At 37.4% G+C, this 13,661-nt stretch overlaps 1 protein-coding gene across 1 annotated transcript in view; it reads right to left on the reverse strand.

Moving 5' to 3' along the window:
- Positions 1-13,661, reverse strand: part of THSD7B (thrombospondin type 1 domain containing 7B) — an 870,666-nt gene that overhangs the window by 563,816 nt on the left and 293,189 nt on the right. The window contains exon 3 of the mRNA XM_032411208.1: positions 5,107-5,917. Within this exon, the coding sequence (XP_032267099.1) occupies positions 5,107-5,917 (811 nt within the window). The remainder of the gene's footprint in view (positions 1-5,106; positions 5,918-13,661) is intronic.

Consider the following 13,661-nt stretch of genomic DNA (forward strand, 5'->3'; position numbering starts at 1 on the left):
TTGTGTAAGACTGTTGAATCACAGACCTGTACCTCTGAAACAAATAACACATTATATGTTGAAAAAAAATAAAAAAGAAGAAGAAGAAGAAGAGGGGAAGAATGAAGGGGGGGAAATCGGTGGGGTAGATGAACCATGAGAGACTATGGACTCTGAGAAACAAACTGAGGGTTCTAGAGGGGAGGGGGTGGGGGATGGGTTAGCCTGGTGATGGGTATTAAAGAGGGCACGTACTGCATGGAGCACTGGGTGTTATACGCAAACAATGAATCATGGAACACTACATCAAAAACTAATGTAATGTATGGTGATTAACATAACATAATAATAAAAAAAAAGAATTCTGGTAAAAGGACAGAAAAAAAAAAATACTACATCATAACCAAATGTGATTTATCCCAGGTAGGCAAAGCTGGTTCAACATTCAAAAATCAATTAATACAATCTAACATATCTACAGACTAAAGTAAAATTATACAATCATATCTATACACACAGAAAAAGCACTTGACAAAAACCAACACCAGTGAATGACCAAAATTCTCAGCAAACTAGGAATATAGGGGGAGTTCTTCAACATGATAAAGAATATCCATGGGGGGGGGCCGACTGGGTGGCTCAGTCTTTAAGCATCTGCCTTCCGCCCAGGTCATGATCCTGGGGTCTTGGGATTGAGTCCCACATCGGGCTCCCTGCTCAGCGGGAGGCCTGCTTCTCCCTCTCCCACTCCCTCTGCTTGTGTTCCCTCTCTCACTGTGTCTCTCTCTGTCAAATAAATAAATAAAATCTTCAAAAATTAAAAAAAGAGTATCTATGGGGAGCCTGGGTGGCTCAGTTGATTGAGTATGCAACTCCTGATTTCAGCTCAGGTCATGATCTCAATGAGACTCAGCCCCCCAACAGGTTCTGCTTGAGTTTCTCTCCCTCTGCCCCTCCCCCTGCTTGCACTCATGCATGTGCTCTTGCTCTCTGTCTCAAATAAATAAATATTTTTTTAAAAAGAGAATATCCACAAAAAATGTACATTTAGCATTTTTCTTAATTGTGAGAAACCAGATGCTCTCTTGCTAAGATCGGGAACAAGGCAAGGATATCCATCCTTATCACTCCTATTTGACATCATACTGAATTTCCTAGATAATACAATAAGACAAGAAAAGAAAATGAAAGGGGAAGAGATTGGAAAGGAAGAAATAAACTTCCTTTGCCTGCAAATGATATGCTTGTCTACATAGAGAATCCCAAAGAATCTTCATCAACAATAACAACACAAAGTCCTGGAACTAGTAAGAGATTATAACAAGGGTTCAGAATACAAGGTTAATATATAAAAGTCAATTGTTTTCTTGTATACTAACAATGAAAAATTAGAATTTGAAATTAAAAACACAATACATTTATATTAGCACCAAAAAATGTGAAATACTTAAGTATCAATCTAATAAAATATGTATAAGATTTACATGATAAGAAGTATAAAACTCTGATGAAGAAATCAAAGATGTACATAAATGGAGAAATATTCCAGGTACATGGAGAAGAAGAATCAATATTATCAAGATGTTATTTCTTTGCAAATTGCTCCATACACTACAAACAATCCCAATCAAAATCTCAGCAAATTATTTTGTAGCAATTGAAAAAACTGATTCTGAAGTGTATATGGAAAAACAGAAGACTCAGAACAGTCAATACAATATTAAAAAAGAACAATTCAGAGGACTGACACTACCCAACTTCAAGACTTACTATAAAGCTTCAGTATTTAAGACATTGTTTTACTGGCAAATAGATAAATAGATCAATGGAATAAAGACAGAGCCCAGAAATAGATCCACATAAATACAGTCAAATAATCTTCAACAAAGGAGGAAAGGCAATTCAATAGAGAAAGGAGAGTCTTTTTAACAAATGATACTAGAACAACTGAATATCCACATGCAAAAAAAAAAAAAAAAAATGAATTCAGACATCGACCTTATACTTTCACAAAAGTTAGACTAGATCATAGACCTAAATGTAAAATGTAAAACCCCTAGAAAACAATATAGGAAGAAATCTAGTTGATCTTAGATTTAGAGAACTTATTGTTGTTGTTTTAGATGGAACACCAAAGAACAGTCCATGAAAGAAATATTGATAAATTGGACTTCATTAAGATTAAAAAAAACAACAACAACAAATTCTTCTCTGTGAAAGACACTTTTGAGAGAATGAAAAGACAGGCCATCAATTGGAAGGAAATATTTTCAAAACACATATCTGATAAAGGACTGGTATCCAAAATATACAAAGAATTTGTAAAACTCAACTATAAGAAAACAACTCAAAAAATAGGCAAAAGATCTGGACACCTCACCAAGGAATATAAACAGATGGTAAGTAAGCATATGAAAAGATGCTGAACTAATATTATATGTGATTAAGGAATTGCAAATTATGGGGCGCCTGGGTGGCTCAGTCTTAAGCATCTGTCTTCAGTTCAGGTCATGATCCCAGGATCAAGCCCTGCATTGGCTCCTTGCTCAGCAGGAAACCTGCTTCTCCCTCTCCCACTCCCCCTGTTTGTGTTCCCTCTCTTGCTGTCTCTCTCTCTGTCAAATAAATAAATAAAATCTTTAAAAAAAGGAATTGCAAATTAAAACAAGATACCACTACACAACTATCAAAACATGGCTAAAATCCAAAACACTGACAATAGCAAATGCTGGCCAGAATGTGAAGCAATAGGAACTCTTATTTATTGCTGGTGGGAATACAAAATGACACAGCCACTTTGGAAGACAGTTTGGCAGTTTCTTACAAAACTAAACAAACTCTTACATTAAATTTTTCCAAATGAGTTGAAAACGTGTGTTCACATAAAAATCTGCAGATGAATATTTGTAGAAACTTTATTTATAACTGCCAAAACTTGGAAGCAATCAAGATGTCCTTCAATAGGTGAATGGATAACAAATTGTGATATAGCCATACAATGGAATACTGTTGGAGGAGGTAATCAAGAGGTTGTGACTTCCAGTCGACCTTGGGCTGGACTTGGGCAACTGGAGGCTCCTCACTCCCTCCCCTGTCCTTGGAATATATGCTCTGCACACAGTGGGAGCTTCTTTAAGGACACAGCCTTAAGGGAGTAACGTGTTTTGAGACCATCTAGATGGTATACGGGACTGGACCCAATTAAGGCCTCTATATAAACTTTTAAGATTTGGCAGATAGGTACAGAGTTCAACTCATTTTGCAGCCACCTAAAACAAGCCTCATAATTAAGTTCTCATGCTTATTAAAATGCCATCTACCAATCTGGAATGGTCTGCCTCTTTCTTTGATCTCTCCTTGCCCTGTGTATATGGGGTAAGAGGGGTAGTTTGTAAACCAACAAACACTATTCAGTGATAAAAAGAACTGAGCTATCAAGCCATGGATACACATGGAGGAACTTTAATGCATATTGCTAAGCAAAAGAAGCCAATAAGAAAAGGCTAACCACTGTATCATCCCAACTATATAACACTCTGGAAAAGATAAAACTATGCAACTAATAAAAAGATCATTGACTATCAGGGAACAGAACTGGGGAGAAGAAAGGTGAGATCAATAGATAGAGCACAGATTTTAGGGCAGTGAAATTATTCTATATGATACAGCAATGGTGGATACATATCATTACACATTTGTCCAAACCCATAGAATGTGCAACACAGTGAGTTCTAATGTAACCTATGGACTATAGTATTATATTGACATAGCTCATGAATTTTAACAAATACACTACACTGATGCAAGATGTATGTATGAAACTGTATATGTGGAGGGGAGTGATGAGAAGGTATACGGAAATGGTACTTTCCACTCAGTTTTTCTGTAAATCAAAAACCAGTCTAAAAAATAGTCTTAATAAAAAAAATGGCAAAAACAAGCAAGCTAAAAATGAAAACATTCTCTGGAATATTAAGAAAACAATGTCTTTACAGAATCCCACATACACATTCAAACAATAATCACCCAAATCATCTGCTTAATCTTTTGGGCTTCACAGAGGCAGGCAATAAAAGGCATAAAATCATTCTTCAATGGACTTGCCAATTGTATATGGCATAAATCAGAATGAATCATCAAAGATAAAATATGCTCATTTGTGAAGTCAAATTAAAAAAAAAAAAAAAACAATCATCACATTACTTTGTTCTTGAATAGCAGAGGTAGTCTTTTGAGCCTCTCCCAGCCAGCTGTGGGTTCCAAGAAAACAGTAACTGATGATAATGATTAATTCCAGGGATGAGCGTTTCACTGTTTTGTAATTTAAGTACTGGTGAAAGGCGTTTAAATTTGGAAAAAACTTGGTAATATACCAGTGCTTCCATTTAAGACCTTCTGGGGAAAATTAAACAAATACAACTTTGAACATATTTCTATATACTTACGTCATGGAATTTTTTTTTTTGTACTAGAATTTAAAGTAAAACAGTTACAAATAATTTTTAAGCCTAAACTATCCTTTTAAAAAGTTGTAATTCATTCCCTCTATAGGTTTGTAATTCTATTTATTGCTGAGCAAGGTAATATTTTTTTCAAATCAATGTCATAGAAAGCATTCTTGGATTAACTTACTGCTATTATTACTACTATGAAAAATCCACAACTAAAATGTTAGAGAACCTTCTTAATCATGAAAACAAAAGTAAACAAAAAATTTTAAAAACACGATTATGAAAAATGATAAATATTTGCATAATTTATATCCCAAGTTTGAGAGTCAATTGGAATTTTCACCATTATAAAGAAAGGCTTAGTCTTTTATTATTGTAGTAACAGTACAGACCTATTTTTTTTTAAACTGGTTGATATTTTGGTAAACCGTGGTAATATATGCCTTATCCTATATAGTTACACTACTAATTATGCAAGAATTCAGAGCTCTGCCTTGTCAATACTCTGAAATATTCATAATTGAAATTGGAAACTTCTCCGATGAAACTTCTAAAAATCCAAATCCCAACCTGGTTATAATTTTCCCCTTCGTAGGGAATCATAAAGAAACCTTATAAAATTGCATTGTAAAATAGCTAGGTGAAGCCAAGATAAAAACACTGAAGGCCTTCTTACCTTAACATAGCATTTTTTCCGTCACTTCTGGTGCACCAGACCTGCCGGGTTTGATAACCTATCTCTAAGTCCCAGGGCTTGGAGAGGTGATGTGGCTTGTAACTTTGATGTCGAAAGGTGACTCGCTCCTTTGAATCGGAGCTGAAATCCAGAACAGTTCTTCCACTTAGGTTAATTTCTTTAAGATGAGGCAGTCTACATTTACTCCATGGTCCTGCTTTAAGGCTAAAAATATATTCCTCTTCGCCAAGAGGACAGGAAATGGGAGTGTCACAGGCTCTCGACTCCGTCAGATTGGGACACTGAGACCCGCCATAGAGAGGGGGAGCGATGGCCGCCCGGGTCCTGTGCTGCAATTGCTTCTCACAGCCCTTGCTGCACTCGGACCACTGTGAGAACTCAGATACGACACAATCCCGGGGGCAGGGAATGAGGCAAGCTTGTTCTGCGGGGGGCTGAGGGGCAAAGTGTTCACAGATTTCATTTACAACCCTGGTTCTGTTCAACTTCTGAACACAGCGCACGGTCCGGTGCTGCAGCCCATGCTGCGCCGTCACACACTCTGCGGTCCGAGGCGGCGCTTGGCCCGGGCTGGCGGGAATGAGCACGCACTGGTGCCAGTCGGAGACCTCCCACTGGAAGAGGTCGCTGTGCCAGTCACACACCCGGAAGCAGCTTCTTTCCTTTGGAGGCCTGGTGTTCTCGTCGCAGTTAGATAGGTGACTCGTCCACCCTTCCAAGTGGAAACACCACAGGGCACGACTCTGCACTCCTCCGGGTCCACAGTCGCCCGTACACCTTCCCCAGGGGCCTACGGGCAAAAGACAAGGGCGTCCGTTACTCAGAGATTCCACATTGCCATCCACACAAAAATGGGTCAGTCTGCACACTTCCCAACACAACCAGTATGAAATTATGGACTTGAGTGGACAATAAAATCTGTTTGTTAAGAGCGTGGGCGCTGCGTCCGTTGGCCTTTGTTGAAATCCCCACTCCATCCCTTACCAGCAATGTCAACTTGGACGAGTTACTTCCGCTTTCTAAGCCTTCGTTTCCTTAACTACATAAGAGACAGCATAAAAGCACTGATTTGCAGAGCTGTTCTGAGGCTCGGTGGTACAATGTGGTGCCAATGCACACTTAAAAAATGACTGGTATCATTAGAATCATTATGTTTCAAAGCCTATATATCTAACTTAATATTAATACTTTCTAGTTAGACAATGTTTCAATCTAAAAGAAAAGCCCTAAACCCAGGATTTTAATAAAGTGGGATTCTTCATGTTTCCAAGCCTTCAGCTCAATACTGCAGGTGGCTCAGAAGAGAACTATGTCTTTAAAAAATAACAATGAATCATGGAACACTACATCCAAAACTAATGATGTAATGTATGGTGATTAACATAATATAATAAAATTAAATTTAAAAAAAATAACCTGCCAAAGTATCTTAAATATACTTCCATTTGCTAAATAGGTGCCCCGCTTTTGGATTTTGCTTGCAGAGTGAATTGCATGAAACAAAATATCTGATGGGAGAGGATATACTAGAAGCAACAACAGTATCATTCAACCGGCTGCGGAAATTCTGCCCCTAGGACCCTGAAATATACCCACTTTGATTTCTCATGGGTACTGACTCTGGGTCAAGCTGCCAACATTAGTTTGTAATACACCACATCTTTTAATTAATGAATATGTTTTCATGGGAAAGAGTCCCACAGAAAAACGGACAGATAAAAGAGCGTCCATTGATGTTTCCCACATTGTTTTGCATCTAATCCGTAGACATACCAGCCAGGCTTATCCAGAAGGCTGACGATATAACGTTTCACAAGGATGGCAAGTAATCACATTTTGTGTCAACGGGAAAAGAATACTTTCCTCTCTTTCATTTTACTTAATTGTAACATGAACCTGAGAAAACTTTACCAACTTAACCATGTAACCTTTGCCCCTGCACTAGGTTGTGATACTAAAGGCAATTCACACTCTGAGAAACATTTTAATTTACCTAGGTAAGAGAAAGAAGGTGCAGTCTTTCTCTCTTTCCCCAAATCTGATCAAACACCCAAAACTTCATGGAATATGTTTTCGTACACATCCGTAATATCTCTAGAAACAGGAAATGTGTACAGAGTCACATGCACTTAGGAAGAGACATATACATCCCCAGAGAAACGGGTATTTGCATTGGTGGACAACATGCTGCCGTGAGGATCTCTCACTTAAAGGGCAGGACATCAATTTTGGGGTTCTAATATACAGTCTTCCCAGTTCTTCCTCACAGCCTTGTCTGGCTATGTAGACCTACTGTGCCATTTGCTTCTGTCATTTTATAAGTGAGATTAACATAGAAAATACCCTCATGTCCTTTCAGTGTCCCCATCCTGGAGTCTCCTCTTGCTGAAATGGACAGAGGAGTTTCATTGGAGTAAGTCAGCTTTTACTCATAGAAATGCCCTCGAGTTTGCCCACACATTGCCCAGGCGTGGTGTCTCAGCACTGACTGCTCATGGCACAGTAAATGCACATAAAAAATGGTACTGTCAGCACAGGCTGATTTCATCAACTGCCCGCAATTCTGGTGGTTTTCTCCTAGATCACCCACAATTTGTGCTTTGTAAATTGAGATGTGCATTGCTACATGAAAGTCATTTACAGGTTTCATGTGTCCAGATGTTCTGGAGCAATCCCAGTTCAAGTATGCCATCCCTTGTCCATCATGTCAGACTACGCATGCAAATTTTCATTATTGCCAAAAAAAAAGAAAAATTGCCATGGTTACTCAGTAAAGAAATACTTCCAAAAATATATCCTTGTAGCAAACTTTAAAATCTAAAGTCAATTTTGAATAATAGAAATTGGCTACTGGATGAAATCGAAAGAACTCTTTTGAAAGTACTAGGTTTTTAAATAATGGCTGTCTGCTTATCTTTATTTGTTAAGGTATCAAATACACACACTTTTCCCCTTAGGACTTTTTTGTGTAAAGAAAGTAAGACTGGAAAAAATCAAACCATTTCTAACCAATCTGAAAAAGCTAATATTAAATTTAATTCATCTAGAACATCTTACAGGTAATCTCTATTCTTACTTTTAAAGATTTTACTAACACATTTTCTTATTAAAATGTTTCCTTCTTGTTGTAAGTTTTTCACCTACTTTCAAAATTGTTAAGGTAGCTCTTTTTTGTTATTTGAAATCATTAATATTTTAAACCTTATACATTACTATTCTTCCTTTAGCTTTCACATTCTCCATCTGTCTAGAAATGCACCAAACAGCAAAAATTTTCTTAGATCAATGGAAGACAAAATATAACTATTAAGTAATTATCACCATTTGTTAAGGGCTAGCAGTGCTGTGCTGGGCTTGGATGGTACCAGAGGTCTGTTACATATTCAAGAATTTTACCAGGTGGTTGTTAAATCATTCATAGTTTGAAATCAACCATGATGAAAGTATTTACACCACACTACAAATCAAGGCAAATCAAGACATTAAAAAAAACAAACAAACTGAGAGCTGGTTTGTCATATACCACTAGTGATTTGCCCAGTTCCTTCCTATTCCTTACAACAGTCCTCTGACATGGGGCTAGAATGCTTATTTTATCAGTTGGGGAAATGAAGTTCAGAGAATTATAAAGCACATCGAAGGTTACACAGCTAGTACATGGTAGACTAGAATGGGACTCCAGATCTGCGAGACTCCAAGCATGGGCTCTTGCCCTGCATTTGAAAAGTCTTTTCCAGGGTGAGCACTGGTATATGTGATCCTAACATCACAAGGCAGATAGATCTGTTTCTTAGCTTAGCTATGATCTCTCCGATCTGTTAGTTAATATTCCTTTAAAAATGAGTACAAGTAATCAAGGTGGTATGTGAGCAATGAATTCCCCCTCCTAGCCCTGGAAATGTTGATAAGCATTAGTTAGTACATTAGGAAGGCACAGTCAACAGAGAATAGTTTCTCCTCAGGTTAAAAACAAACTTTGCAGACAACTGAACAACATGTAAGTAACAAGCAAATATAAAGTGAATTGTGTATGCTTGGAATAAATGAAAAACAAATTGCAAACAAGATATACAAGATAGAGACAAGACCTCTCAGCAATTGACCTATAACAATTTGCATTTCTCAGGCATACAGAGAAAATGTGTTCCATCACTTATTCAGTTGTGTTTGCCTATGAACTTTAAACACACACACTAGTGAAAAATCACATAGCCCTGAGGGATTTTGCCATTTCAGAAAACATGCATATTGAAGCAAAATGTGAACTACAGTTTGAGAAATCTTGTATCCCTTGTCCAACTTCAGAAATAGAACATATTAAAGTTTTGAGCAGTTGCATGGAGAAAATGAATATCACCTTTAGATTTTCCACATACATAAAATGCGATTATAGTCACAATATATGAGATAAATAATCTAAAGAAACATATAGGAAATCCACGCTTTTAAACATCAATCATTTGGTATTTCTTTATTTTTAAGATTTTATTTATTTATTTGACAGAGAGAGATAGAGCACGAGTGGGAGGAGGGACAGAGGGAGAGAGAGAAGCAGACTCCCCACTGAGCAGGGAGCCTGATTTGGGGCTCGATCCCAGGACCCTGTGATCATGACCTGAGCCGAAGGCAGACACTTAACTGACTGAGCCACCCAGGCGCCCCACATTTGGTATTTCTTAACTGAAAATAGGTCCCAAGTAATACAAATAAAATAAAATTTAGAACCAGTAAAGGATTAAAAGTTTAATTAGACATAATACGCATTTTTTTTAATTTTATTATGTTATGTTAATCACCATACATTACATCATTAGTTTTTGATGTAGTGTTCCATGATTCATTGTTTGCGTATAACACCCAATGCTCCATTCAATACGTGCCCTCTTTAATACCCATCACCAGGCTAACCCATCCCCCTACCCCCCTCCCCTCTAAAACCCTCAGTTTGTTTCTCAGAGTCCATAGTCTCTCATGGTTCGTCTCCCCCTCTGATACCCACCCCCTTCATTTTACCTTTCTTACTATCTTCTTTTTTTTAACATATAATGTATTATTTGTTTCAGAGGTACAGGTCTGTGATTCAACAGTCTTACACAATTCACAGCGCTCACCATAGCTCATACCCTCCCCAATGTCTATCACCCAGCCACCCCATTCCTCCCACCCTCCACCACTCCAGCAACCCTCAGTTTGTTTCCTGAGATTAAGAATTCCTCGTATCAGTGAGATCATATGATACATGTCTTTCTCTGATTGACTTATTTCGCTCAGCATAATACCCTCCAGTTCCATCCACATCATTGCAAATGGCAAGATTTCATTCCTTTTGATACAATATTCCATTGTATATATATACCACATCTTCTTTATCCATTCATCTGTCGATGGACATCTTGGCTCTTTCCATAGTTTGGCTATTGTATTTATACGCATTTAAACTAAAACTCATGCTGTGTTACAGTCTCAGAAAATACTTCAATGGTATAATAGGAATAATAATTCAGTACTTGTTTACCTGGACCAACATTATATAAAAACATCATCCACCTGCAAGTTACTACCTTTTCTGTGTGATAAATACAGTTACTTTGGAATAAACTGCTAAATCTTTTAAATCACATCAGTTTTAATTAACACATTAACATTTTGGTTTAGAAATAAAATCTTTGGGCGTGTAAGGGTGGCATGGATGAATTCTTGGGTCATATTCACATTTAAGACTCTGTGATTCCTCTTTTTTTTTCTTTTTTTCTTTCTTGCCTGTGTTTCTGCAGAAAGTGCAAATATGTGAATGTTCTAATGCAATATTCCCCTAGAAGCAGAAAAGTGCTGGCACATGTTATTCTCTTAATTAAGTTACCCTTAAGTGGATTAGTTGAGATGAATGTATCTCCCAATCTAAATCATCATATTGAAGACGACCTGCTGGATGCCTGAATTTTGGGTGTGGCATTCACAAAGATGCCTACAACAAAGGAAAAAGGGAACTCAAGTGGTCAGAAAGAATAAACACATTCTGGCTTTTGCACAGCATTTGCCACTGTTTGAGGCAGCAACCCTGACTTAATACCATTCATGCAACAGGAAAAGATGTTTATTTTACTGTACATTTTTTTCAACAGCTTCCACACCTTTTATTATCCTGACATCGCTTTATTTTTAACTTGGGCAATGGGGTGGAGGAGTGACAAGAATGTCAATGCAAAGCTTTAATATCTTAACCAAATTATTTGTGGATAATTACTATACCAAAGCACTCATAAACCTCAACATTACCAAATGTGATATAAAACAACATTGACTCACTGATAGGATGCCTCACCTCCAAGAAATAGCTTGGAATTTATGTAGTAGCTTTCACTCCTTAAAAAGCCTTCATGTCAACTGTGGAGTAATTAAAGTAAGGCTTCCCTTGCACAGTTGACAAATATCTAAGAAATCACACTTTCTAAAATATATCAAAGAACCCAAAAAATGAGAAGAGAGTAGCATCTGAGCATTCATTCACTAAAATAACAATTTCTCTTTAGCTGCTACTTGACAAATAGTGTATTCGACTCTGGAAATATAAAAATAAATGAGACACCAAGTATCTCTTACAAAATCTGTGTGCTAGATGTAATGCCAGTTTGCTCCTGAAGAGGACATTTGGTCTCTCCTTCAGGTCTTACTTGGGACACAGCTGAAGAATTTTAATGTTTTGGTTCCCAGAGCTCATTAGACCTAACGCAGCAAACCAGAAATTGAGAGGGACCACTGGAGGCAGGGACACTGATAGAAGCCTGAAGAGACGGCCATTTTTAAGTCTGCATTTCTGAATCTATCATGTTAATTAGTAACTCCTACTAGCAGAGGATGCTCAAAGCCATACACTACTTCCTAAACTCACAGAGAAAACCTGTTCATTTTATATATATATATATAATACAAAATTATATTACTATATATATATATTACTGAGTTATGCATTGGATATCAATAGAAACACAACATGGAAAATGTAAACACATGGAAAAAATTTTAAATGAGAAAAAATTTAAACCATAATGTATTTTATTTAAAAATTCCATTGCATTTTTTACAGGAACTAAAAATTCCTTTATTAATACTAAAACTATTTTCAAAACATATTTGTGGTCTGAAGGATAGGTGTGCTAAAGTATTCCAATAATTTTCATTAGAAAATTTTAACAGCAACAGTTCAGAGCTACCAAATGTAACTTCATTTTCATAGGTACAAAGATTTTTTTTAAGACAGTTTATGGTTCCATGCAAGGATACCACAGAGCATTCGGACTGAATATTTATACTTCCAGAAAGCATAAGCATTGTTACTAACATTCCAGGCTCTTTCTGTATGATTGTGTTTTTGTTTGGCACCTAACAGTACGTTCTAAGTCCATTTCATCTTCGTGGACAGATGCCTGTGACTGAAAAGCAAAGTGCCTCTGTTACTTATCATTTATGATTACAAATTATTAGTTGCCAGTGGCTAGAACATCCATTAAAAGTAGCTTGACAGCAAAGCAGATTAAAAATATATCTGAACGACTCATCAGCTAATGCAAACACCACAGAGACAGAAAACCACCTTTTAAAAATTGTTTATCAATATTTCTGGTTTGAATTCTACTTTCTAAAAATTCTGAAGCCTAAAAGGAAATCTCAAACCTCATATTCTTCACTGCATTCTGACATAAAGTGGGTCCCTTCAGATCACTAAAACTTACAGCCTGTCTACTGCCTCAAACGTGGGAAGGGAAAGGTAATGTGACAGTCCACGGTTTTTGGAGGAGGAAACGAAGCCCAGACAAGTCCAATGAATTGCACAAGGTCATACAGTCATTTGGAGCAGAAATGGGATGGACAATTCCATTCCAGATGCCCAGTCCAGTGATCTTTACACTACATCATGTTGGCTTCTATTGTAAAGTCCTAAGACTGCAAGGGAAGAATAAGGACTCTCTAAATGATTGTGACCCAAGATGTGGGGGAGGGAAAGGAAGAAAAACATAAAAATAAATAGAAATTGCATAAAGACAAATATAACACAAGCAACGAACTGCCTGTGAATGCTGAGAGTTTTCAGTCTCCTGCACCTGGAGTTCTTCCCAGGGCCCTTCACAATTTATTATGTGAAACGGGATCCTTCCTGCCTTCGCATGCTTGAGAACATGGACTAAGCCACTGGTCAAGAACATAAAGAACCAATAGGGGTCAGGGGATTAGAGCACAAAATGAAGCCTCAGCACCAGTAAGGAATTCTCTGTCCCTAGAATAATTATAGCAAATAATAGTAATAACATTGTTTTGAACACCTACCATCTTTCCAATCCCACATGTACATCATTGATACTGTTCTGCTTTGCTAGATGAGACCATCAAAGCCTGAGGTCAAAGAATGAAAGAATGTGCTCCAGGTCAACAGCTCTTGGGGCACCTGGGTGGCTCAGTTGGTTAAGCGTCCGACTCTTGATTTTGGCTCAGGTCATGATCTCAAGGTCATGAGATCAGCCCTGCATCAGGCTCCACAC

This window comes from Phoca vitulina, unplaced genomic scaffold (assembly GCF_004348235.1).
Source record: "Phoca vitulina isolate PV1807 unplaced genomic scaffold, GSC_HSeal_1.0 scaffold1, whole genome shotgun sequence".
Lineage (NCBI taxonomy): Eukaryota > Metazoa > Chordata > Mammalia > Carnivora > Phocidae > Phoca > Phoca vitulina.